This window comes from Megalops cyprinoides, chromosome 2 (genome assembly GCF_013368585.1).
Source record: "Megalops cyprinoides isolate fMegCyp1 chromosome 2, fMegCyp1.pri, whole genome shotgun sequence".
Taxonomy (NCBI): Eukaryota; Metazoa; Chordata; class Actinopteri; order Elopiformes; family Megalopidae; genus Megalops; species Megalops cyprinoides.
In genome coordinates this window covers 33134447-33160438 of record NC_050584.1, presented here as the reverse complement: position 1 = coordinate 33160438, position 25992 = coordinate 33134447, and the positions used below count along the sequence as shown (strand labels likewise).

The 25992-nt window shown below is 47.7% G+C and overlaps 1 protein-coding gene across 1 annotated transcript; it reads right to left on the bottom strand.

Moving 5' to 3' along the window:
* Positions 1-380: 380 nt before the first annotated feature.
* On the bottom strand, positions 381-25477 carry sned1 (sushi, nidogen and EGF-like domains 1). Its single transcript, XM_036518837.1, has 32 exons — positions 25460-25477; positions 24650-24874; positions 18544-18831; positions 18113-18253; positions 17481-17643; positions 16899-17024; positions 16488-16601; positions 15997-16110; positions 15252-15365; positions 14434-14484; positions 14168-14275; positions 12603-12695; positions 12082-12216; positions 11613-11732; positions 11064-11180; positions 10248-10364; positions 9553-9753; positions 8844-8957; positions 8607-8720; positions 7922-8035; positions 7678-7794; positions 6888-7175; positions 6269-6452; positions 5943-6055; positions 5462-5740; positions 4124-4265; positions 3721-3803; positions 2725-2823; positions 2165-2281; positions 1515-1602; positions 1157-1236; positions 381-918 (listed from the first exon to the last, which is right to left on the bottom strand). The coding sequence occupies exons 1-32, from the start codon at positions 25475-25477 to the stop codon at positions 893-895; spliced, it is 4203 nt and encodes a 1400-aa protein (XP_036374730.1). The 3' UTR covers positions 381-892.
* Between the last annotated feature and the right edge of the window lie 515 nt (positions 25478-25992).

The window sequence follows — 25992 nt, the reverse complement described above, 5'->3', positions numbered from 1 at the left end:
TACATCCATGTCTCACAAAACATGTAGTGAATTTGTTGTCATGCACCTCATGCAAAACTCATTATTTTCTTTCTTTTGCTCACTTTAGAGTTCTGTTTACTACTCAGATATGCATTATCTATAGCTCAAAATGTAAAAATAGGAGCACATGCACTGATAAAAAAAACACCAAAAACTTGTTTTTCATTGCAGTTTCATTTTACACACACTACTTGCATTTCATTCATCTTACTAATAAAAAGGCATGATGCAAAGGGCACAATATTTACCTTTTATTATTAAAATATTCACCTACAAAAACAGTCTATAAACACTATTTACATGATAGCTAGCACAGAAATTTGGTTTAGAGAGATGAAGTTGAGAGTGGGACTTGGGGGCTTCTAAAGTATGGCATTGGGACTCAGCTGCAGCCAGTTATTTTCAGTCTAACACCAGGTTTAACCACTGTGGTTTTGCACAGCCACACAGAATGAGTGTATGGTTTTGCTAAGAGTTTGTAGCACAGGGGACAGAAATGTGGGGTTGGTGATGGGGTCAACAAGGATACACCAGCTCCCTGAGGGACTATACTGATATTACATACAAAACTTGTTCAAATGCTTCAGCTTTGAAATTTGAGGTATGGTTTTTTATGCAGGGGCACTGCTGGACTGGACCGTGATTCATGATTGTTTCTTCTGTTGCATGTGAAGTATCAGCCTCTCACTCTGAACCCCTTTGATTGACATGTGCTTCCAAGGATCCAGCAGGCATTGGGGGTGGTGAGGGGGCAGGGGCACTTGAGGTGCATTGGTGGGGGCAGACCTCACACAAGCCTAACAGACTCGTGTTAGAGCAGCTGGAGGCTGGTCTTCATCATGGGGAATTCCTTGCCTCCAACACAGTCTGTTCACAATACCTTCTGAGAGGAGCTTCCTAAGGGAATACAGTTTAGCACAGAAATGTAACTTAGACATCTACTGAGTATTTATATGGTGAACCACATGTGCAGATTGTCTGAGATTTTTTCTATACACTATTATTGTCTGTATCAGTTTAGCATTGTCCATCATCCATGGTCATAGAATATGCTTACCCTTAAAACATCAGTACGTTGCAAAATGTCAAGAGGAGAACAGAACTCTACAGGTGCTGTGCACAGATCAATACTTACTGGGAGTTTTCTTAGGAAGGATGGGCTCACAGATTTCTCGGTAACAAACATCCTGCTGGACTTTATAGGTCCTTTTATACCTGTGGAGCAATAAGTTATCGCCATCAGACACAGTAAAGGTGGTTATTGAGAGACATAATCCAGACAATTCAAAATCAATATTAATTTTTAATTAGATAGTCACGTAAATGCCATTGAACAAGTGGTGAACACAAGCTTTCAATTCATTTTCAGATAATAATGATGGGAACCCTTCAAGATGGCAATGAAAGCTTTCGTCTGGGGGTTTCTAACACGTACAGACATGTCAGCCAAGACGTGAGGATATCCCTGTCTGCAAGTGGCAGGTTGCACTCACAGGTAATGACAGACGCTGCCCTCCCAGACGGGCACACTCTTCGTCTCAGAGTAGAGGCGTGTACAGGGGTGTGGCACTCTCTGGCAGACTGCCCCGCAGAGAGAAGGAGAGAGAGAGGTGGAATGAAAGACAGCAGTGAGGGTGGGATTCCAAACAAAGTCAACGAAATATCATCTAAGAGGCCAAATCCTGAGCGCCTGGACACCAAGCAACTAGTGCCAGTGTAAGGAGAGAGAAGGGGCTGGACCTTCATAATGAATGACATTTGAAAAGAGATGTTTACACAGAGACTGACCTGAGGTGAATTGGAACCTGTTTATTAGGGAGGGAATGAAAGTGCCAGGTGTCAGCATGGTGTTTTAATGTATATAGGACAATGATAAAAGATTTCTTCACTGTGTTTTTGCTCTCTGGAAAACAATGTCCAGATTAGTCCAAATAAGCACCAGCAAAGCACGGTGAGGACAGTGGGGAGAATGTGCCCTTAGCACATTGTGTAGCCACATAAACGTGCCACTGAAGTTAAGCAAACTTTAAGGGTTTGAACCACTGTGAGTGTGAGCAGCTGTCTTTTTCCATGCAGGCACAGAGACTGGATCCCCTCGAGGCAGAGCCATTGGGTGGGCATGCTCTGAGTGCATGCTACTCACACAGCTCGCATTGCCGTCCTTTGAACCCGCTGGCACAGTCGCAGGTGTAAGAGTCGCTCCCCCTCACACACGTCCCCCCATTCTGGCAAGGCAGGCTCCGGCAGTCCCGAGGAGGCTCTGAAAAGCAGTAGCTCCCATCAGGCCTGACTGGGAAACTCATCGACTCAAGTTTCAGCTAGCTGTTTTACATTTCCTACTGCTGAGGACCTGCATCGCCTCTTCCGGACAGGGCACCCTGCTACAGCAGCATTTGGATACATTTCAATATTCCTCCTCATGAACCACAAAGTAGTACAGTGCTATTTAAAATGACGGCATATTCCCACACCAACATGAAAAGCTGCTGTTTCCCTGATAGAGCTGGTGAGAGGCATGTACAAGTTCCATGTTGTGAGTTTCAAGCTTTTACGAAGGACAGCTGAGGGAGGCTAATAGTGAAAAATTCATTTCCTTCAGAAATCTCAGCAGAGGCCAGTTCATGAGTGAAAAAGGTGATCCTTGAGAACACCCATTAACATACCTGTGGCAGGGTTCCATTGCTATTGGAAGAGGGTACCTACCAGACCTTCTCTTCATCACTTCCTCAGGGATTTCTAATGCCAGACTGATTTTATTGGTTGTCTCCTCCATTTTCTCTAATTTGATTGGGGGCTCAGGTTCTGTGGGAAAAGGTGCTTTCAGTTGAAAAGAAGCAAATGTGATTAGATTAACTTTACATACACAGGAAAAAAAAAATACTTCATGCTGTAAGAGGTGTATTCTGCACAGTAACACATTGCGGAAAATAGTTCAGGAAATGTATCATGAGACAAAAGAAACTAAAATATACATATCAAAGGGATAAGGAAACAGTAATGCCTAATGGGAAGCCCTGAAAGTGTACTCAACATATGCATAGAAATAGATTGGTCCAATATTCTATGTGGTATTTCTGAAATAATTGGGATCATCAATGGATGAATTCACAAGGCATAAATACAGGACTATCTGGAATCAGAGTGAATTCTATTACAGGTAATAAAAATACATTTGTGTGCTCCCTAGTGGCTCAGTCACATAAAAGTTTGTGCTCTGAGTGCAGGCTGAGCACAAACGGCGTAGACTCAATGTATGGACTATGACTATGACTGTCCACTCTGGTGGGACACAGAGAGGGTGGGCTAGTGTCCACCAGGCTTTCTGCCATACACAGCCTAAATCAGTTGCTAGGTTATCATTAGCTGTGGCAAATCTCCAATGAGCACAGGCTCTCCTGTCATGCATTATGGACATTGTCATGGCTGCACACACTTTGCTTCCACTTCTGCAGAGGTGCAGGTACAACAGCGACCCAAAGCTTAATCTGTGATTCCAACATCAGGGTGAAAAAGAGAGGGAATGTACTTGAATTGAGGAGATTCTCATTTGACCCTATCAAATATGCACCTCCAGTTTTTGCTAACACTTTCGCCTGACTGTGATAGCGAGATGTACCATTCTAGTAATTCTATATCTTATGGCTCTGCTGGATCCATTCAGGGCTCCCCAGGCCTGTGGTGGGTGAAGTCTGCACTTACTCATACGATGTTTGATGGACTTCCTGGACAGATTGGTGAACTTGGCTGTTATCCTCCCTCTGCCATCAACCAGCTCTGTGTATCTACACCAGATACAGAGGGGGCACAGAGCACACATTTCTATTTACAGAGCACAAACAACAAAAGTCAGAGAATTGTACAGAGTGCGATATAGGTAGCAGGGCACAGGGAGATCAGCTGGGAATCGGAAGCTCAGCTGAGAGCCCCAGGACTTTTTCCTAGCAGAGCCACTGAATCACATATTACACTTCATATTAAAACATTCGGAGATTCAAAGAAAAACTGCAGTGGAACATTTTTGGGTCACAGTAATGACATGATTTACGTGTATCAGACCTTCCAGTAGCCACCCTTCGTGGTCCCACCCCGTTCCCCCTTTTACCTAGGCATCTCTTCAGAGTGTTCCTGCTCTGAAACCGCACCCAGGTCCTGCTGGACAGTGGGGGTCAGGGGTCGACTGAGCTGCAGGTCACGTTCCACCTGCGTAGGCCTTTCTCGCCTCTCTGGGTGCTCTTCTAATGGTACTGTCCCACAAAAGACACACAGTCAGAGTGTAAGGTTACACGGTACCCAAAAAACATTCAGAACAGAGCCTACTACAAGATTTGAGGAGCTAACCACTGATGACTTGACCTCCACTGTGTAATGTGCATTACTATCAAATCAAATTGCTTTCAGGAAAAAATAAATTCAAAGGATAGCAGTGTACAATCATGACTGTCAGCACAAGACCCAGGGGGATTCTGCACACAGCGCTGTTACAGTAATTAGCAGCAGTAACTTATGAAAAGCAAACCACCAGAGCCTTCAGCTCTGCAACCAAGTGATGATGAAATGCAGGCAAGAACAAGAGTGGCACCACTGGTCTCTCCCGGCAACAGCCCTCCTTTGTTCAGTAATGGGCAGCATGTGCATGAACATCCCACAGCTCAAGCCCAAGTCAGCTATCCCATGGCCAGGTTTAAATGTTAACAACGAAGCACAGGTCTCCAGAGGGAGATTGCCCAGGAGCGACATCTCCCACCCCAGTTGCCATGGTGGATGAGAAAGAACCCATTGTTTGGCGGGGACCTCTCTGCCAACACACCAGCCCGTGACAAAGAAGCAATGACAACCTTAAGTGTGCGCTTGCATGGAACCGCACCCCCACTGACAGAGGGCTCCTCCCTCGGTCACACACAGACAGCGGGCTGAGTCACGGGGGAGTCAGTCACCAGGAATTCTTCAGCAGATTCAAAGGAGATGCCTCTCTCCGTGGAGGCATGTGGAACCTCTCAGAGATGGCAGGAGATTTATGCCGTAATATCACTGATGATACGGCCCGCATAGGCCTGAAAGGCACTGCACAACTATGTATTGTTTTGCTTGAACTGAGCAATACTGTACACACTGCTGCACAGGCAGATGACACAATGACCACATTCTGGTGTTTTTCCAAATTTTTAGAGGCTAGTAATGAACCAAGGGTCGCAAAGGTGACTGTAACTACTCCATAATTACATTACATTATTACATGACATGCATTTAACAGACGCTCTTATCCAGAGCGACTTCCATCACAATAGAACATAAGTGTAACCATTCAGTTTAAACGAGCAACAGTGTCAGACCAGGCTCACAACATTCCCAGACCAGTGAGTGTGAGCATAACATTATTAACTTCTGACAGTGAGATTGTTACATTGAATATTCTGTTACAGTGCCTCTGGTGTGAACTCACAGGTAGTGAAGGCCAGGTGCTGGGGCACGCTGTGGACCTGCTCCTGGTCAGTGTTGCGGACAGCGGTCAGTGCCAGGCGATAGTGCTGCCCGGGAGTGAGGTCACGCAGGGTGTACACACTTGTCTTTCCGCTGGGCAGATAACGGCTCCTGATGCTCAAGCCCCGCGTCACATTGACAACAAAGCCATCCGGGAGGCTCCTGGGGTGGCGGTCCCAGGTGATCTGAGCCGAGGTAGTGGTGACATGGGACAGGGAGAGGTTCTGAGGAGGAAGGGGCACTGGGGAAAGAGATGGAAATGGTCAAAGGGGGTGGTATGAGCACCAATAATATTCATGCATATGTGCATGTGTTATGTGTGTTTACTACTATATATGTATTGACATATATATGACATATTGATCCATATTAACTATCGTCAAAGTGTGGAAGGATGTTCACTATGCTGTGTGTGTGTGCGTGTGTGTGTATGAGAGACATACTGGTCCAGACACGCAGTGGCCCTACAGAATGGCTGGTGGAGGGTAACTCCTCTGGTCTCAGTCCACTCTGCGTTAGCACATCCACAGTGTACATCTGACCAGGGAGCAGGGAACTGGGGTAAGAGTGTGTACACAACAACATAGTTAGTGCACCTAAAACATGCAATCCAAACACACACAACAGCACACAACAGCACAGTCAGGGCATCATTATTAATGTCTTTAGGAAAAACTGTGTAGTGCAGGAGAAGCAGAATCAATCCAGTGTAAAGACTGGAGCATGTCTGTATTCAACACGTGTTCGCCTTCAGGATCATTCTCCTGACCTGAAGCTGTACTCGGTGACGCTGGTGTTGAGCAGGGCGGTGCGGGTCCCGCTGCCATCAGAAGCCGCAAGGGACACGCGCACCTGGCTAACCGCAGAGTGCTGGCCCACCTGCACCAGCCAACGCAGCCACACCTGCGAGGATGACACATTCACCACCTGCAGCTGCTCCACTTTCTTGGGCCCTGCAACACAGGCACAACTCAAACTGTACAGATCCACAACACATCACACTCACGCATGACACATACGGATCACCCCTGCACAACACATACAGATCACTCATGTATTCCACATACAGATAGCGTATAACATATACAGATCACTCTTTCACAATGCATACCTGTACGGTATACTCATGCATCACATAGCTTACCACAAGACACACAGAGCTCGTCATACATCGTACGCACAGAGCAGAAGGCACGACAACAGTTGCCACAATTCTACACACATTCAAAGCGAGCTGTTACTCCACAAGCATTCTGCTGGCCAGCTGGTACATTTTGGGAACAGAGTGGTTTAGCACAGTGGTGGAGAGGACATGGGCCAGTGAGAGAACACCAGTGAAAAAGGGGTGATGTTAAACAGGGGGATGAGGGACTGTGGAGCATGCTCACGGGTGCGGATGAGGGCGACGGCAGGCTGGCTAATGTCGTTGCTGTTGGCATTGCGTTTGACGGAGAAGGTGGAGATGTTGTAGAGGTGGCCAGGTGCAAGGCCCTGCAGCAGGTGGGTGGAGTGAAGCTTGTCCAGAAAGTCGGTTTTGCGGGCGCCGCGTCCCAGGGGTGCATAGGTGATGGCAAAGCCGCTAATGAGACTCTGGGGGGAATCTGGCAGGTCCCAGCGCAGTTCCACCTCACTCTCCTCCACCCTCAGCACATGTAAGCCCGAGGGGGGAAGCAGGTCTGGGTACGGGGGAGTAGTCAATCACTTGTACTGGACCAAAACATAGAGTATAGTGCCAAATAGTGTACCTGCCAAATAGTGCCAACTGCAGTACCGAAATGCATGCATTAGGAAAAGCTGAGGTGACAAACTCACTTCCTGCCATAATGCACAGTTTTTTTCTCCCATACTTTTATTAATTAAATATATGTAACCTAATTTTAAAAATTTAACTTTTAAAAACAAATATTAAAAAAGAGAACCAAAATTCTAAGAGGGAGAATTTATTGCAGAAGTTCTGGGGTGTGGATGGAAACCAAAACATACCGCCAATTGAATAATGACACCAGTTATGTCCTTGGTTGCAGCACTCCACTAAATCAAGGAGTATAAAGTGAATGAAAATGACAGAGGGAGCCTCTCTGTTGCTGACTGAATTTAAGGAGGGAAGCTACTAAAAGAGGAAAAGCAGGATTAACTGTATAGCTAAGATGAACGTTGCTGATGAAAGAAAGTGCTGACCTTTCTCACAATCCCTGCCTGTGTGGCCCACCCTGCAGGTGCAGCTGTAATTCCCCCTCCTGTCACTGCGGCAGAAACCACGATTCCCACAGGGCTGCAGTACACATGGATTCTCCACTAGGGAGGGACATAGACCATTAGTCACTGTTGGCAGAGCACTTCAGATTTGGAAGGGGAGGGAGATAAGACGATCCAACACAGTTCGATATCAACACCATGCTGTTGCTGAACAAGCTCTACTCACAGATTTGGCAGCGGTCTCCGATGAAGCCCTCCTTGCACACGCAAAGACGACTTCCTCTATAGCCCCGACACACTCCTCCATTCAGACAGGGGCTTGATTCACAACTATCCTGCTCTATAATCACAAAAATACTCATGAAGACATATAGGGTGTCAGTTTCCATAAGTATTCAGGTGTAACAACTACTGTGCAATACTTATTGTGGATTTGTGGAGCTGTTTTCCAGTGTCTTTATTTGTGCTGAATAAAATGGTTTCACTGAACATATGGCAGACTAGCAGTGTTCCTTATCATTGCTAAAACAGGAAAGGACCCTCTTTTCTGTGATCTGCATATTTATCTGTATATATAAGGGAAGCCTTTAATATGGAAAATATGCGACCAAAAACTCACGCAACTGAACTCAAAAAACACTTCTTATATTGTTTCGGAAATAAACAATAAAACAGAAACATGCCAAAATAATGCTTGTCAGGCTGCTTGCCTGCTGTTCTCAATCTCAGAACTCTCTTTGCCAGTACCAGTTTTTTTCTGGTTCCTTTTTTCAGCAACTCACTGAACAAGTGGCACATTGTGGCACATGAGGCCTCACTGAGCGAGGAGGAGCATGTGCACGTGTGTGTGTAAATGGTGTAAATGGCACGCTGTGTGGTGCGTGTTGCCATGCGCTGCGGTGCGAAGGTACCTATTTCACAGTCCCGTCCCATAAACCCTTGCTGGCAGTGGCAGAAGTAGGTGCCAGGCTGGTCCACGCACGTCCCGCCATGTTTGCAGGGTTCTGACAGGCACTCGTCCACATCTGAGCATGCACACATTGGACGACATGATGCGGAGATCAGTGACAGAGATCAGTGTGCGGGGACACATGGCGGGAGCAGCGGGCCAGATCAGCCCCCCAAAGGCTGCAGCGGAGGCGATGTACCTGTCTGGCAGCGAGGTCCACTAAAGCCGTCCTCACACTCGCACAGGTAGGCCGCCACGCGGTCATGACACGTGCCACCATTCAGACAGGGCTGTGACAGGCACTCGTTGATCTCTGAGAAATGAGAGCATGGTCATTCTCCCAACAAGTTAACCCTGCGAAGGCATTCCTACATCTAGAAGGGTTCATGTTTGGCAACTCTTAGCAATCTATTTTTTTTTTCCTTTCAATTTCATTTGTTAATTTAGTATTCCCATTCACGGGTCATAGGTCTGAGGTCAGACATGCTTGGTAACTGCATCATGCTATGAGTAGCTGCTCTTGCATTGGAACGCCTTGTACTCTCCAAAGTGGTGCCTTCCTATTCAATACACAGGCATGAATTAAACAGGCTGTGAAGATAGAATACTGAGCATAAGTGCTCAGATCCATGTAACTGTCAAGTAGCACACATTTCCCTACCACAGAATATGCTGGTCAGACCCTATCAGACCACACTGAAAGCGTCCCATACTTCTCCCCCTGTGTGTGCTCTATAAATCTCTATCTGCAGCACTTCACCCCTGTTTCCCTATTGGTTTACTGCTGGGCTCTGCTTCCCAGCACAGTTGTCCTATGACCTGACCTGCCCCTGTGTTTAAGCTCTCCCCAGGGGGCTAGTAAATCTATGGTGATATTCAGCACCCCTTCCGCCCTCCCCGTGTGTTACCTTCACATACAGGGGGCTGGCTCCAGGCCCCCTGGCTCCCGCAGATGCTCTGGGTGGCCCGGGGGAGGGGGGTGTAGCCTAGGTGACAGGTATACAGGGCCATGGAGCCAGGCACACTGGAGGTAAACTGCACGTCCGCATGCTTCACCTGTGCTGGTGGCCCACAGTCCACCCCTGCAGAAGAGGATGAAGAGGGACCACCTTGTTAACAGTGACCACCTTGGAAACAACTTCACCCTCAAAAGTACACCCAAACAAGCTGCCAAAACATGTTGCTAGTAAAACACAACACTGTTATAATGCAATGACCATAATAATAATGACCATAAAAATGACCATGAATAGAGCACAAATATATGAGTGGACCAGGTTTTGGACACATGGACAGCTCATACATATCCTGTTCTGCAGGGCTGTCCACACATTTGCCACTCTTTCGCCATCTAGTGGTTAAACTATGAAACACACAGATTTTGTCCATTAGTTCTACAACACATTTCCTTTGGGCAACCTAAAAGAGGTGCTTTGATTGTGCATGATATAAAAGATAAGGATGCACAATGAGAAACAGCTTCAAGATAAAGCTGACAGGGACAGAGCTCCTCAGTGTGAACGTGTTGCTGAATGAATGGAGCCAGGACGGAGGGAGGGAGACAGGAAGAGCCTACCTGGCAGGGCATGAGTGGATGCCCCGCCGATCTCGCAGTGCCTCCCGCTGTACGTGCCAGCACACTCACACTTGTACTTCCCAATGTAGTGGAAACAGGTGCCCCCGTTCAGGCAGGGACTGGAGGCACAGGGGTCAGGCTTGCCTGGGGGACAAACCACAAGAGATTCATTCGCAAGTGTGCACGCATGTGTGCATCTGTGTATGTGTGTGTGTGCATAGATGCTTTGGTGTGTGTGTGTGTGTTTGTGTGTTTGTGCTTGTGTACGTGCATGCAGGAGCCAAGATATATAAGGCTTTTAATGTGAACAATGTGGACGCTGCATATGCGCACTTGAACGTATACACTATGTATAGCAGGACTGAATGCCTTTCAATATGTTCTGCATTGTACAAGTAGAAGCCCTTGCACAATCACAATGTAGGACAAAGTTTAACAAACTAGAAAAGATTAAAAAAAAAAGATCCTCGGCTTTGGAGCTGTGTTTTTTAATAACGGCTCCTCTACTGCACTCAATGTTCGGAAGTACTTCAGGAAAAAACAAACATAGCGGGAGCATTATGCTGCTATCCAAGCTGAGTAGATTTGCTTACCATTCAAACAGCTGGAGGTGTACCATACTTCAGCTGAGGGACAAACAAACCCAAACCGCTGTGGCTAAACCATTGAGCTACACTGCTATTTGCACATGGTTCTTTGGTGCGTGAGTGTGTATACGTGTATGTGTGTGTATGCATGTGTGTGTGTATGTGTGTGTGTGTGTGCGTGTGCATGTGTGTGTGTGTGTTTATGTGTCTTTGTAGAGGCAAAAATCTCTGAGAGTGAAAGACGGCCAGAACTCACCCACTTCACAGTGTTTCCCAGTGAACCTATAGGGACACACACAGTGGTAGCTGCCTGCCTCCTCTTTGCAGGATCCACCATTGCGACAGGGGCCAGAGGCACAGCTACTTAACCTGACTGAGATGAGAGACAGGGAACTGGTATATCTTCTCCAAGCCACAAATACACCACAATTCCTATGAGGAACTTGAGCTGCAGCTGATCCAGAACCAGCTAATACAACAAACCTAGCCCCAACCAATATTTTTTCAAAAGCTGAAAACGATTCAGGGTCAGTACTTAGGGACAGAGTCTAGTGTGCTGGAGGTTCTAAAATAACCTGAGCACTACTCACTTAAACTAATTTGTCACTTGACTGCGCCAAATAAGTACCTCTCCCACAGTTCACTCAGATCAGGGTTAATGCATTATATGGTCAACATGGGGATGGGTTTTACAATTTCAGTCACATATTTTTGTCCCTTTATATGTGGCTGTTTCCTACCAGCTGTGGTAGGAAACCCTGATAATATCTCCTTCGACCATCAGGTTCACCTGTGCTGGGGTTACCTTTCTCGCAGTGCTTTCCCCTGTAGCCGTGCTTGCACTCACAGGTGTAGCCCCCGTCCCGCTCATAGCAGTATCCCCCATTCAGGCAGGGCGATGAGTCGCAGACTGAGCGGGTCTGTACTGGAAAACACACACACCAGCTTGACTGTAACCCAGGGGGAGATGAGCCCTGCCCATCCCAGGCTTTTATTTGGGCCCGTGTGCAGGAGCCATTCGCGTGTGCACATCAGGCACCACAGATTATTTGGTTTTCACGGCCAGACTGAAACGTCACCTTCCCCAGGCAGTCAACGCGCAAATAAATCATTCCCTCGTCTCACTGTGCAGTGAACGCCACTCGCCTGCTGGCCAGAGGGGAACGCCATCCCGACGAACTGGCAGGGCTTTTTTTTCGCCACCGTGGAAACCCCCGCCACGCATGTAACCATACAAGAGCAGATTAGAGCAACGCTGCCTCCCGCCTGCTTACCGAAGGGGTAGAAGTCCTTGTGGTCAATGTCACTGATGCCGGTCTGGCAAGTGCACAGGTATGTCCCACCATACTCCAAGCATGGTCCGCCATCGGGGCAGGGCCTGCTGTTGCTGCAGGGGGTCTGAGTGACCTCTTGGAAGAGAGAGAGGGACAGTGCACATAAGATGGATCAGCAGGAGCCACAGGCAAGGGTTCAGAGCATTAAATGAGACAGTGCTGCTAGACACATAAAGGCGTTCCACTCAGACCAGTCACCTAGTAGTCTCTTCATCTAGCTAAAAGAACACGGAGCTGCCCAAGAAAGAGGTTACTGGGGGTGTGAGAAAACGGAACCGACACTCAGCTCTGCTAACATTCTAGCGATGTTGTGACGTGAGACCATTTCACATTAGCTGGGCAATTGATTGCTCAGGACTCTGGAGTGCACGTACCGTACAGCGCACACTGGCAGCGGATTAGATGAGATTCACCAGGAACCCATCTGCTCTTAATTACAGGTCCTCACCACAAACACTTACCAAACTGACAGTAGAGGCCAGTGTAGCCTGTCGGGCATTCACAGGTGGCGTTCACGTCGACACACACACCCCCATTCTGGCAGGGGCACTCCTCTGTAGAGACACACGCACAGATCAATGAACGGCCTGCGAGGCCCTCAGACTGAAGACACACTCTGTTCTCACTTCACTGTGGAAGTACACACTCCTCCTTTGCTAAAACACGTGTTTCTGTATTAGCATCAGTCAAACTGGCACAAAACATAAATATTGGTTATAAAGGTCCCACATGTGTGCATGTGGGAGGATCCTCTTACATTAAAAATAATCTCAAAGTCACAGCTGCTCCCTTTTCCCACATAATTCACAGAGCTGGTCGATTAGGAGTCAAAATTCTGTGTGCTTCTGCAGGACAAATTGGAAGTATGTTTTTATTTTCCTTTCCCAAGTAATTGCAGCAGTGGATCAAAGGAAGTGGCCTGTATCACTGCTAAATTGCTTCCTTTTGAAGTCCAGGGGGCTGCGTGAGGATATTATTTTTCTGATAATACAGAACATGTTTGTTGATCAAAATGTACAGCCCCCAGGGCAATTAATAGATTGTTAATTCACTGGAGACGCTTTCATTGGCCAACCGTGAGGCCCGTGCCTTTGATCTCCAGGGCTGATTAAGCACTCCCTGTGTCCTGCCGGAATGGCGCTACCTTCTCTTCCTTAGAGGATTGCACGCCTTTTTCCACACCGCCTTCCAAGTGAGCCAGGCAGGAAGGTATTGCGGAGATTTAAGAGAGTCCATATAAGCGCTGATAGTTATTTCAGCTCAAGGGTGAGGAGTAGCATGAACTTACCATGGCTCAAACACTATTAAAGCGCTTTTTTGTTGGCAGCGGGCTGCTAGGACAGGTGAAACCAATCCCTAAAGTGGGCTGGCCAGGTTTAAAAACACAGGGAGATTTTCCTAAAACAAACAGAATAAATATGGCTCCTACCCACATCGGGCATATTATGGAATAATATAGCCATCACACCAAAGGGGGGAAAGCCTAAGGAAAGAATAATAATACTAAACATATTTTCTTGGACAAATTGCTTATAAAGTGGTTACACAAGAAGCAGCTGTTTCAGAAAAGAGGAGCCATTAATGGATAGCACAGTCTAACCCAAATGCCAATGGAGCAAGCGGCAAGCAAGGCCAGGCAGTACCACACATATTTTGTCTGAAGAAATTAACTAAATACCAAACATCGGTGTTGTCTCGTAAAGAGGTCCTTTTAAGTCTAGACAAGTATTTCCTTTTGTTGGTAAACTCATAAAATATGCCATAAAGCAATTATGAACAACATCAAGCGAGTGTTGTTCCTGGGCTCCTGAGTTAACTGGGCGAGGCCACACCGTGCTTGGTAATTAAAGTCATCCATCATCACAGCAGCGCTTTCCCAGAAACCACTTCAAAAAGCCTGCTTCCAGAGTGCTGTAGAAGAGCACAGTCACCCGCTTGATACCTGTCCAGAGGTACCTGCTCCTTTCCCATTCCCATTCCTGGCACAGAGTTTTCGGTCAGGAGAGCATTTAGCTTTGCACGTCACCTTCGCAGTTGTCACCAAAGTAGCCTGGGGAGCACGTGCAGTTGTAGTTTCCAGGACTGATGTATTCACAGATTTGCCGATCCTCACAACCCTCTCCCTTGCAAGTGGCTGCCAGGGGTAAATGGTCAGTGTCAAGACAGATCTTATCAAAGATGATGTAAGAATTGCCTATGGACATACTGCAAGCTAAATAGTTACAGTAAATGTCTTTTTACATGATGGAATGTTTCATGTAAGACAAAAGGAAAAGTATTTGCTGTACTTGCCTGTTTGCTTTTCAGTTTCAGTTAATGTGGCATTCATCTGAACCTTGACTTCTGTAAAACAAGTGAAAAGAAAGAAACATTCACAACGAGTCACAGCCCTCACCATATAGTGCATTTTCTTCCCTTCCTGATGATAATTTTGCGTGCAAGGACAGTTGGCAACACAAATAGCCTGAACCCAAACAAAAGCAAAGATTGAAGCAATATGTGTAATGAGATCTCAATCGCGTTATGAATTAAAACAACAAGCTCCTCGAGTGTGCCGTGCGCCAAGGTGGCTGAATCTCAGCAAACTTGCATTGACATATGTAGCGAATTCATGAATTCATAACTACTGGGCCCAATCACAGCAAGGGAGCTGTCTGTTTTTTTCCCCCCTTTTTTTCAAAATTTTTTTAGAGGGGATCAGAGCTTCTCCCAGCGCAGATCTCCACTGCAGCAAACTGGCTGCCCAACCGCACCAGTGCCGAGGTTCTAAAAACGGGACACGCTGACAAACCCTTCAGCAAATCCGCGGGGTCACCCTGACATGTGGTTTGTAGCCACAGCCATCCCGCTTTCACTCACAAGCGTCATCGGATTTCATTTCGTGCCTGTCCCAGTTGGAAAAATTATATTACAGGAAACTAAACAGAGGAGAGAAAGTAGCTCGCTGGCTGTGTAAACATTTATACCGTGAACCACTGAGGGGGAAAAAAAAAGAGAAAGGAGGAGGATAGTATGGCAAGTCTGGCCATGATGGATTTGGGTGGGGTGGGGGAGGAGAAGGGCAAAGATGACAGCGCCGGGGGGAATGACCTTTGCTGGGCTTGGCTCACCTGTCTCACAGTGCATCCCGGTGAAGGTCACGGGACAGGTGCAGGTGTAATTGTTCACCCAGTCGACGCACTCTCCCCCATTCAGGCAGGGCTGTGACATGCATTCATTGATATCTGAATGAGCCCAGAGAAACACAGCATACCCTGGTCATTAACACAGAAAAGCCCCCCTGCTGGTTGGTGCTTATTGGTTTCCTCTGACTCCATTCAGACTAGAATGATGTTGTTCCTCAATCACCACATTATATGCGTGGCGTAACCTCATGCAGCAGTGTAGATATTCTTTACTCTGTGAAAGAGCTGGATGAATCTGGCATTGCAGTTCAGTGCTGCTGGGACTTCCCCTGTGAGGGTGTTTGGTTTCAGTGGCCAGGTGTCTGGTGTTAGGGTAATCCAGTCCCATGTAGAATGAAGAGGGCCCGACACGAGCAGGCTTAATGCAGCATAATTCCCGAATGGGTTTACTTAGCATTTCATCAATGACATGTCATAAAAAAATCTCATACATTACAATGGGTCATTTCAGTTCTCAAGACATTAAGCTGAGGACAGACACAGGGGTTTGGCAAACAGGGAGCGTGATGATGTGGCAACACCTACTGCAGCAAGAACAAAGACCAAAAGCTCAGACCAATTAACTGAGCTTTCCAAAATGGCTGTGAGTTCAGTTGTGAAGGAAGTGGAGAGATTTCCCCCAGAGAGCCACATGTTGGTGTCTCCATGGGGCACAGCCGTTCCCCCTCACCTGTCTCACACAGAGTCCCTGTGAAGCCCGCTGCACACACACAGGTGAAGTTGCCCACGCCTTGGACACATTGTGCTTTGTTGAGGCATGGTTGGTCTTGGCACTCGTCGATGTCTAGAAACAACAGACAGACACACACACACACACACATGCAGGGAGGCAAGGGTTATTTACTCAGCTGATTAATATATCCGCCACGCTGCTCCCCTCACGCTGCAAGTATGCGTCGCTGGCTGTGAAAGGTATTAGAGGAGGTTTGATTTGTCTCTGCAGGCTGAACTGTGGGAACAGCGGACGGGCAGCGATCTGGACAGCCCAGGGGTGGAAGTAATGGGGGAGGTGCAGCAGGCAGACCAGCCCATTCGAGAACAATAGGGGAGGGGCAGCTGTGTACCAGCTCATTTGAGAGTAATGAGGAAAGGGCAACAGGCAGAGCAACCCAGTGGGGGAGTTAAATGAGCAACAGTGTCAGTAACAAGCAAGAGTGGTACCTGTTTCGCACAGCAGCCCTGTATACCCTGGCATGCACTGGCAGGAGAAGCTGTTGGTCAGGTCCGTACAGGTACCCCCATTCTGACAGGGGTACGACATACACTCATTCACATCTGAAAGGGAGAGATGAGGGAGAGCTGTTCAGGCCAAACAGGAGCTGACCCTTAACATCAACGCAACTCTCTGTGCTGAGTGTCAGCCACTTGGCTTAAAAGCAAACGATTGCACCTTAAACACCAAGGTGACTTGTTCAAGTGGCATGTGCATGTTGAACAGATGGGACAGAAAGACAAGTTTTATTGCATTCACTACAGGTTCAGTGCAACCATCAACCAGGCACTCTCTCTTCTGTCAGGATGAATTCCAGAGGATGGACTGGACAGGGTGGCATTTCTATTTGGAAAGCGCACCTATCTGACACCTCCTCCCTGTGAAACCAGCCAGGCAGGAGCAAGTGAAGGAGGGGTTTCCCGTGATGCAGTCATCAATGCAGCGGCCTCCGTTCATGCAGGGCCTCAGGTTTGGGCATACAGAGGCTATGGCAAGAGGAACAGAGACTCAGCGGTGATACACTTTCTCATCCACCAACAAAGAGAAGCTCACAACTGGAAACCATTTATGCCTGGAGAGCTTGTTCATTTTCCTACAGCTTATAGCTCCATAAACCACATCAAGAATTTAGTGGTGCTGTTCGTATCACAAAACAGCTTTTGCGTGGTATGTTTAAGCAAATGGAAATGGCACGCAATTTATCACATGTACAGAGCCCAACTGCATGCAAAATTAGGTACCCAGAACAGATGTTTAACTGACTGTAAGTAAGTTTTGAAAGCTTCGGGAGATTTTGGCTTCTAAGCATTTTGGCAAAGTTTGCATTGGTACCTCTCTTTGGAGCTTTTGGGAGTGGCTAATGCAAGCCTGCTTGTTGAGGTCAGCTAACCACCACCACCACCTGGCCACCCAGCTCCCCACCACTGGTGTCAGGGTCATACCTGAGTCATTGCAGCCGCCCACTTGCACCTGGGCATCATCAATGCGGAAGACCCAGCGCCCAGGGTAACCCACATTGGTGGTCCCTTCCACATCCACAACGTCATCAGTCCGGGACCCGGGGATGTTGAAATAGCGCCTCCCATCGCCCGCGTTGAAACCTGCCTGGGAAGACAGAGGGGGGGTTCTCTCAGTAATGGACCGGACAGAACCTCAGCACCCAGTGTCATGGCTGAGTCGCTTCTGTGGGACTGACAGTACTGAAGCAAACCAAACAGAATAAACTTGGATCTCTTAAAAGGAGCAAGAATCTCCATCCTCAACATGCATTTTAGCATTCACCTCAACATTGTACTGCAGCCTACGAACATTCCATTTCCAGTCTTTCTTTTTTAGCTCAGACATACACCTGAGTGTGTAGGTATGTCTTCGTGAATTTGGCATGCTATTGTTTATGCTCAGAAACCCTAAGACATTTGGTCTCTTTCATTCTAATGAAGTAAAAGAGAAAAAATGTACATTTTTTCCTTGGTTATAAATGAAATACTTTGTTGACAGATAAAGGAACTGTGACCCCCTGGTGCTGATGTTAACCAATTTTTGACCAGTGTTGAGAAGACCCAGGTGACCTTACCTGTGCTGCAATTCCACCCAGGCCAGCCAGGTCGCCACCACTGCTGGCATGCATTCCGGTGGTCCAGGTGATGTCATGGTATTGGAAGATGGTAAAGGCAAGGTCTCCATCTGTTATGAGGATAACCTGGAATGTGTTGACCTGTGGGGAGGATCTTTGTAAGGTAAGGTAGCAGCCAATGACAATACCATACAGAATTCTGTATTGTAGAGTATCATACTGAGAATGTTGGACTACAATACAAAATGCCAAATACTGACTCTTTTGGTAAGAGATGAATAATTAGAGACCTAAATAATAACACAGCTATACCTTGTGAACATATACTGTATTATTGTCATATTTCTGGACAACTGTTGCAATGCCACATTGGCACAACGTCACAGTAACAGTGTTATAACAATACATGACAGCCGGGAGTGGAATTTTACCGGTGTGAAAGAGCTGCCCCCAAAGAAAGTGACTTGGTGCCAGGTGGCGATGAGTGCCCATGAAGCAGTGAAAGCTGGGAACTCTGGGAAGTATCTTCGTACATCAGCAGTGGCCCTCTGCAGGATGACGGGGTCCTTGCTCTCCCTGTAAAAGACCTTGCCCGCCCGCCGGTTGTCCACATCTGCCCAGAATGGTGCAACCACCCTGCGGTCACCGGCGATGGGGAAGGCCACCGGCGTGAACTGGGACACCTCCCTCAGGAAGGACACCAGGCCATTGTTGTTGACCTGGGACAGAGAGAAGTGGTGCAGCCAGGTCAGCACAAGCACACCACCACACCGCCCCCATTCACCTATTTGCCTGGTTTCCCCCCATGCTGTTCCACGGTGGAACCTTTAGCGCGCGGCGTGGACGCTTTGATACACTTGTGCTCTCTGCACCCTCTAAGGCAAAATTGCGTACTGTTTCCATGGTGGTTCATGACCTCTCCCACTGTCAACAAATTTAGCCAAGAGGTCCTCACCTCATGGCATGGTGCTTTCAAAGCCAGGAAAACTGTGGAGATTGAGACAGTAGCCAACACTCACTTTGGTTCTCCCTGGAACAAGTGAAGTGCTGTGGGTTAATAATTGCGCCCAGTGCCACCAGAGTTTGAAAAGGTGAGGGGGCAGGGGGAGGGCAGGGAATGAGGTTGGGGGGGGCAAAGGGAGAGGGAGAGGGGCCAAGGTGTACAGAAGGACTGTTGACATTGTGGGACGGGTGGCAGCACAGGGCAGGATAGGTTCTGCTGGCGGATGTATCTGCTTCCTCGGTGAACAAATAGCCCCCTTGTTCTGGAGGACATGAGCAGCTGAGAAAACCTGGGTGCCACAGACCGCACCTGCCCCTCAGACCCTGTCCACCTCCACACCAGGAAGTGGCTTTCAGGGCAAGGCCTTTCAACTGTCTCTAAAAAATCCACAGGGCTTTGCCAACATTAATGTAACCAAGAGGCTGACGCCCCTCCCCCCCTTGCTGGCCCTCAGCTCTGATGACTGAAACTCCACTGTGATAAATTTGCCTCCAGCCCAGCACAGTGACAGGCTGTGGCTACTGACAGAGTTACTGTGAACCAGAGGGGCTCTCTTCTCTGTCATAGACTATTAATTTGGTGAGCATGCAGAAGGGAGAGGGTTTTTTCCATCCCTGCCCAGATACAGTCTGTACGAAATGACCAAGGAAAAAAGACTAATAGCATCTAATAACATTTTGTTTGCAGCTCAGCGGAAATCATAAGGCATGTCTCTTTTTCGGTTTAGATTACCAACCTGGCTGCCTTTGAGCTGACCCTCAGGCTGTCGCTTTAGTTTTCGTAGAAAAAAATGAACCAATTATTTCTCCTGTCAATGCAACACTACATATCCCAGCAAGGGGGCATCTTTGCAAACAGAGATGATTTTGCAGACCCAGCCTCATGTTCATACTGAACACAATCTCCTTGAGAAAATAACTGGAGGAGAGCTGTGGATTAAATGGTGTCTGGCCCACAGGACATCATGTCCATCTGAATAGCCCTCATTCATGTTAAATTTCCCCGTGCTTATCTTCTGCAGGTGCAGTCCTGTACCACCTATCCAGTTTCCCATAATCACTGCCTGAACTTTGCCTTTCCGCACTCAGGGCCAGCGGGATGTGACGGTGACAAGGCAGCGTCAGATAATCGGATCTCAATTTTCGCATGTATGGAAACCATAATTTGGAGGACTTTGCTGTAAAAACAGCAGAGGAAGTTTTGTTTGGCCCAATGCAAGGTCCGGCTTAATTATCCAACCGCAGTCTTCCCCTGCATTAGCATGACGTTGTGAGAATGCGGTTGCCCCGAGGAAATTGTGCACTAAGCCCACTGGGTGCAGGACATATCTTCGGCACAGTCAACCGCAGCATCCTTCGAGCAGCCGTGAGAGACGGGGAGAGCTGCAATGGCAGGGAGGAGATCGGCCTGAAACGAGAACAGTGACCGATTGCAGAGTCTTACTCCTCTCAGAAAATGCAGGTGAGCAGCCACACATTACTGGGGCTTCCTCCTGCCAGCAAAACCCCACGTATTCTGCTCACTCTGAGCCCCCCCCCCCCTGCAAGTTTTTGAGTGGTCACAACACACTAGGGTGTTTGACATGACTGACCCCCGAAATCACAGTGGGGTCATTGGGCAGGAATTCATAACACCACAGAGGCTTTTATTCTGATGCAGCGTTATGCAAAGAAACATTTTTATGCTGTTCTCTCCTTGTTGTTACGTGAACCAAACGCATATCACGCCAGCCGCCCTTTGATTCCGCGGCATTGGCGGGGCGGTGCTTGGAGCCTACCGTCTCCCTCTAAAGTTAACATAGGAAATCACTCCGAATGCTAAATTAGTGATTATGCACTAATGCCGGAATATGTTTTGGCTTTTAATCCGATCTCTGACAGCATCTGGAAAAAGTTAAGGAGCCGCTTTCTCAGTGTCCAAGTATTTTATGAAACTGAGGCCGGTTTAATTCGGAGAAACTGGAGCTCTAGAGCAACACCAATTTGCTGCAGTGTGTACACAGGCCCGCCCGCACGCCTCAGCCCGTCCAGGTGCTCGCAGGCCAGCCACACCCATGACCAAAGCCCACTCTGAAACGAGCCTTGCAGCCTATAGTAAATGAGGAGGCTGTCCAACACTCTGCAGGGGTTTTGATAACCAGATGGTGTGACTTATTAGAACAGCACAGAATTGGTGTCTGAATGACGCAGAGCAAGCAGCTCAGCCACAGCAGCAGGGCACCACCCGTTCCCATTTTCGCCTGATAGAGAGGGCTTTGCTGACACAGACGAGGTCCGGACAATGAAACAGCGTTAGCACTGCTGCAGGCTCCACAGCCAGGGACAGCCGCTTTTGAGAGTGGAAGCGGCATCACGCAGGGCAGAAAGCAGTGGCCGCCGTGCCGCCCCGTGCCACTCCCCGCCCTTTAGTGCCCCATGTTTTTTTTTTTTTTTTGGCAATTCTTTGCCGGAAATATCCTGGGTTTTCCTTGGGTAGTTTTCTTCTGAGCCAAGTAATTTATAGACTAAAATAAACTTTCATCTGGGAAACCTCAAGCCAAAATAAACCCTTGAATTAAAAAAAGGTGCCCAAGGACCAGCTTGGGAAAACATAAGATTTTCCCTCTCAGAGCTTTTACAGACCCCTCTTGCCCATCCTGATTATTAAATTAACCCCCAGGACAGTGTCCATGGTACACCTGCAGGACCCCGCATCCTGAATCACCTCCCATACCCCCTGAATCAACAGTGATCAGCCCATCTCGGGAGTTCACACCAGGAGCCCACATGGGGTAGCATGACATGGCATCTCCCAGTTCACCATATCAGCCCCCTTTGCACATATCTCCCAAAAATATACAAAGAGGGCAGGCAATCTTGAGTAAATAACTTTGAGCCTGCTGGAGGAAAATTAATTTTCAAAATCTGCTCAATTGAATTTAGTCCAAATATAAGCAATGTATCTTGAAATAACAAATGCCTTTCTTGATATAAATACCCTCCCTCTCCCATGCAATGTATGCTGGTCTGGTCCCTTGAAGTGGAGCCTGCATTTTTACATTTTTTTCTCTTAAACTAAGGACACACTCTTGACAGTTGCGCAAACTTTTGCTGAAGTGGTTTGCAAGAGCCTGAGCAGGGATACAATCTGTGCAATGTGCACCCTATAAGCTCTTTGTCCCTATCAGCTGCCCTTCCAAGTCCTTTTTTTGGCTTAATTGCTGATTTCAACTGTTTGAACTGTTTAACTCTTCAAGAGCAACATCAGTCTTTGAATCACATATGCAACATGTATGGCTTTTATTTGATCTTAATGATGTATCAGGTTGTGCATATTTTTCTGCTCCCTGCGTACATTATTACTGAACATCAGAAGATTGCTCAACAAGACTGTAGTGTTTTGTACTAGATCAACAGTTATCTCTCCTGTCCCTGTGTCCATAATTATAGCTACTCTACCCTGCACATCTGCTTTTAAAGTTCTGTTTTTCCTTGTTAGCCTTGGATCTCTTCCTCCCAGTCCTTCAGCCTAAGCAGCCGTAAGATTAGTTAATCTGAAATTGTATTGTTTTGCACTCCTAAGACACTTTGCAGATGTATCTGTGTTCTGTTAAAGGGCTTGTTCCTCTCTCAGATAGAACAGCTGGCTGGGTCCGGAGGGAAGACCCCGCTCTGTTATCTGAGGGGGAGGAGAGGGCCCGGCAACATGTGAAAACTCCCAGACACAAAACAAAACAAAGGACAGCGCAGCAACAGGAGAAGGGGGAACCAGAGCTTGGGGGAGGTGGGGGGAGGCTGGGATTCGAAAGCGTGGTGACAGCACTGCGGAGGCTGCGGTCGGCCTCGGGAGTCCTGGTGGGGGAGGGTTCACGGCTCAGCAGAGCCTGAAGGAGAGGGGGTCAAGCGCAGAGACACACGAGCCTGGGCACAGCACGGAGTGCAGTAATGGTTGAACATCGTGTGGGCTGCTGGGGGGCAGACATGGGGGGAGGCAGAGTTTGGAGGGTGGGCTGCAGTACTGTGAGCAGCTTTTGTTCAGGGGACCCCATTACAGCATGTGACAATCAATGCTCAAGAGCCAACTGAAATCATTTGGCTTTAGAGCCCCTCTGTTGCCATGCCCCAAAGGCATGGAGTGAAATTATTCCTCCACCGGAGAAAATTATCCACAGTCATTCAGGCCCTGAATTCATTTATTGAAATCTCACCTGTTCAAAGCAGCTCTCTCATGTCAGGGATTGCATGTGCTTCACAGGCATACATAGGTTGGTTGCATAATATATCTGTTGCATAGCTCCTGCAATTTCAATCAAACTTGATCACAATTTTAATTTTTCCTGCAGCATACTGCACACTAGTATTGATACATGATTCACCCACAGCAACCTCACCTGCACCCAATGCACCACATACCATGAGGTGGAATTAATCACACTCAGTGCGAACCATAAAGTGTATCACATTCTCTGATCTTTATCATGCCTTTCATAACCTAATCTCCAATCTTCAGCATTACCTGCAACTTGCCTCATCATGCCTTAATTTTTCACAAGTTTCAGATTTAAGGAGGGTTGCCACACCAGATCAACAGTCATCCAGAGAGGAGGGTGTACAGTGTCTTTTGCTGCAGCCACCTGTGATATTAAATTTGAAGCTGTTGCATTATTCATAGTATGAGAAATGAGTTGTCGGAGAGCACTGCATCTTGCCACCCCTATAACAACGGTCTGGCAGCGGGAAACCGGCTCAGTGTCTAAACGTTCTGCCCGCTCTGTTGTGTCTGTGAAACCTCTGGGATCTTTCCACTCAGGTTGTGACTTTTACTCGGGGAACACTGACCTCACTTGTCCCCTGGCTGGAGCGTAAATCTTTGGGTCTGTCTATTGTTGCTGCGGCAGCTCAACCAGATTGGAGTCAGGGTCCAGTGCTAAAGGTCAGGGGTGGGTAGAGTTTAAGGAGGCGAGCAGGAGGGGTGGGATTGAAGGGGTGCACGACTGCGACAGGTGGTGTTGATTTACAGGAGCACGGCTTCAAAACATGCAGGGATTGAGCTTCATACATGACAGCCCCCAGGTCAAAGCAGGATCTGTCCGATCAGCTGACCTCCCCCTCATTCCCCCTCTCTCCTCTTCTCACAAAATAATTTCCCTCTAGACAGCTCACACGACAAGCATGCCAGTCATTCTCTCAGTAACCTCAGCCCAGCCTCTCTTAAACCTGTTTTCCTCTGTGAGTGTGCACGCACGTGTGTATCAGTAAGCTGCTGTGTAGTGTGGTGGACCTGGAGCGGCAGCAGCTGAGGAGCAGCGAGAAAGCCACACGACATGGAGCAGACCACAGCTCCAGCTGCAGGGATTACAAACCGGCGCTGCACCTGAGCTCACATTGACTGGAGGAAGGTTTGGCTCCCCACAAGCGGGGAGCAAGGGTTCCTGCACTCTAATGCAACCCAAACTGGACTGCCCCTGATCTGCCCCACTGTCTCACTGCTCAGCACTGGGGGAGTCGCCCCAGTAAAAGAGCACGCTCCCCTGCATGGGTTCACGTTCTACTCACATAGAGTCCCGCATGCCGGTCACCGAAGAAAGGGAATGCCACAGATATCTCCACCAGCCCAGAGCCCCCGTCGTCCTGTTTGATGGTCTGGGAATCCCCCTCTTCCTGGCCGAAGGGGTAGAAATCCTCCAGGGGCACTGCTGGCTCCACTGTGGCCAGCAGGTCCAGGGAGAGCAGGGCACAGATGCAGGGCAGCAGAGCTCCAGGTCCCATGTCCACAGCTGCCTGTCAGAGGATGGAGGGGAGACCTCACAGGACCAGTGGTGCAGGGAGGAGCAGGGACTGGGGAAGGGGCTGGACACCAGGGTTAGTAGGGGGGACCCTCCACCTCCTTCACAGCTGCTTTCCCTAAATCTTTTGCCTCTTTTCCTTCTCTTTTTTGAGCGCTTTCCCCGTTACTGGGGCTGATAGTCCGAGACTGGGAGGCAGATTCCTTGCATTCTGCTTGCTTCTGAGTCTTTGCGAGCCACGCTGGATCTCACAGAAAGAAGGAGCAAAAGAAGGAAAAAAAGGAGCAGAGTGATTCAGCTCTGAAAATTTTTACAATCCAGCTATTTGGTCCCTGATGGTTAGCTTAGAAATATTCTCAATAAAAGCTCTATTCTGCCTGCCAAAGGAGTTCTTTCAGTCCTGGCCCCACCCCCCTTGGGATTCACTACCTTGCATAATTAGGTTGTCACAGCCAATGGCTAGAGAGAGGCCAGTAACTGGATAACTGTTGGGCGGAGCTATGATAATCAAAGGGCTGCTTTAAAGAAACTCTGACAAGGCTCTCCCCTTGCTTCTTAACCCTTGCCTCGGTAAAGCTACCTCAGTAGTTCTAACCATGTTACACAGGCTGAAAAAATGCATGCTCATCAACAAAGGAAACATGCGTTACAGAGACCCTGTACTGACGAAAGAACAAAGGGAATTTCACATAGACATATTTGTGATTGCGAATAGGAATGATGAAGACATACCAGTTACATTAAATAATCAATATTCCTCTTACGTACAACTATGGATCAGAAACAAACTTTGAGGGAAAATACAAAGATTATTTGGTTTACATTAGAATAACAGTTTTATCACCTTCCCTTCACATATCAACATACTGTTTTACAAGCAGTGTTTCAAAGTTGTGCAAAGATAAACTGGCATTCTTCCAAAGCTATGCTTACTTCAATCGAGGAACAACAACTTTAAAATTTTAAACAAAAAGTACTTGAGTTGTTGGACTGTATTTAGATTTGTGTAATATTTTCTCAAAGAGTGCACTGACCCAAAGAGTCTGTTGGCAACAAAAAGGGAATGCCACAGCCTTCGCCCACAAAGACCTTCATTTGACAAAGAGGTTCATT

Coding starts and splice junctions, on each gene's coding strand:
- sned1 (XM_036518837.1), bottom strand. Junction 3,804..4,123: donor CACTCTGAAGAGATGCCTAG/GTAAAAGGGGGA, acceptor TATCTGGTGTAG/ATACACAGAGCTGGTTGATG. Junction 1,237..1,514: donor GGCAGCGTCTGTCATTACCT/GTGAGTGCAACC, acceptor ATTGCTCCACAG/GTATAAAAGGACCTATAAAG.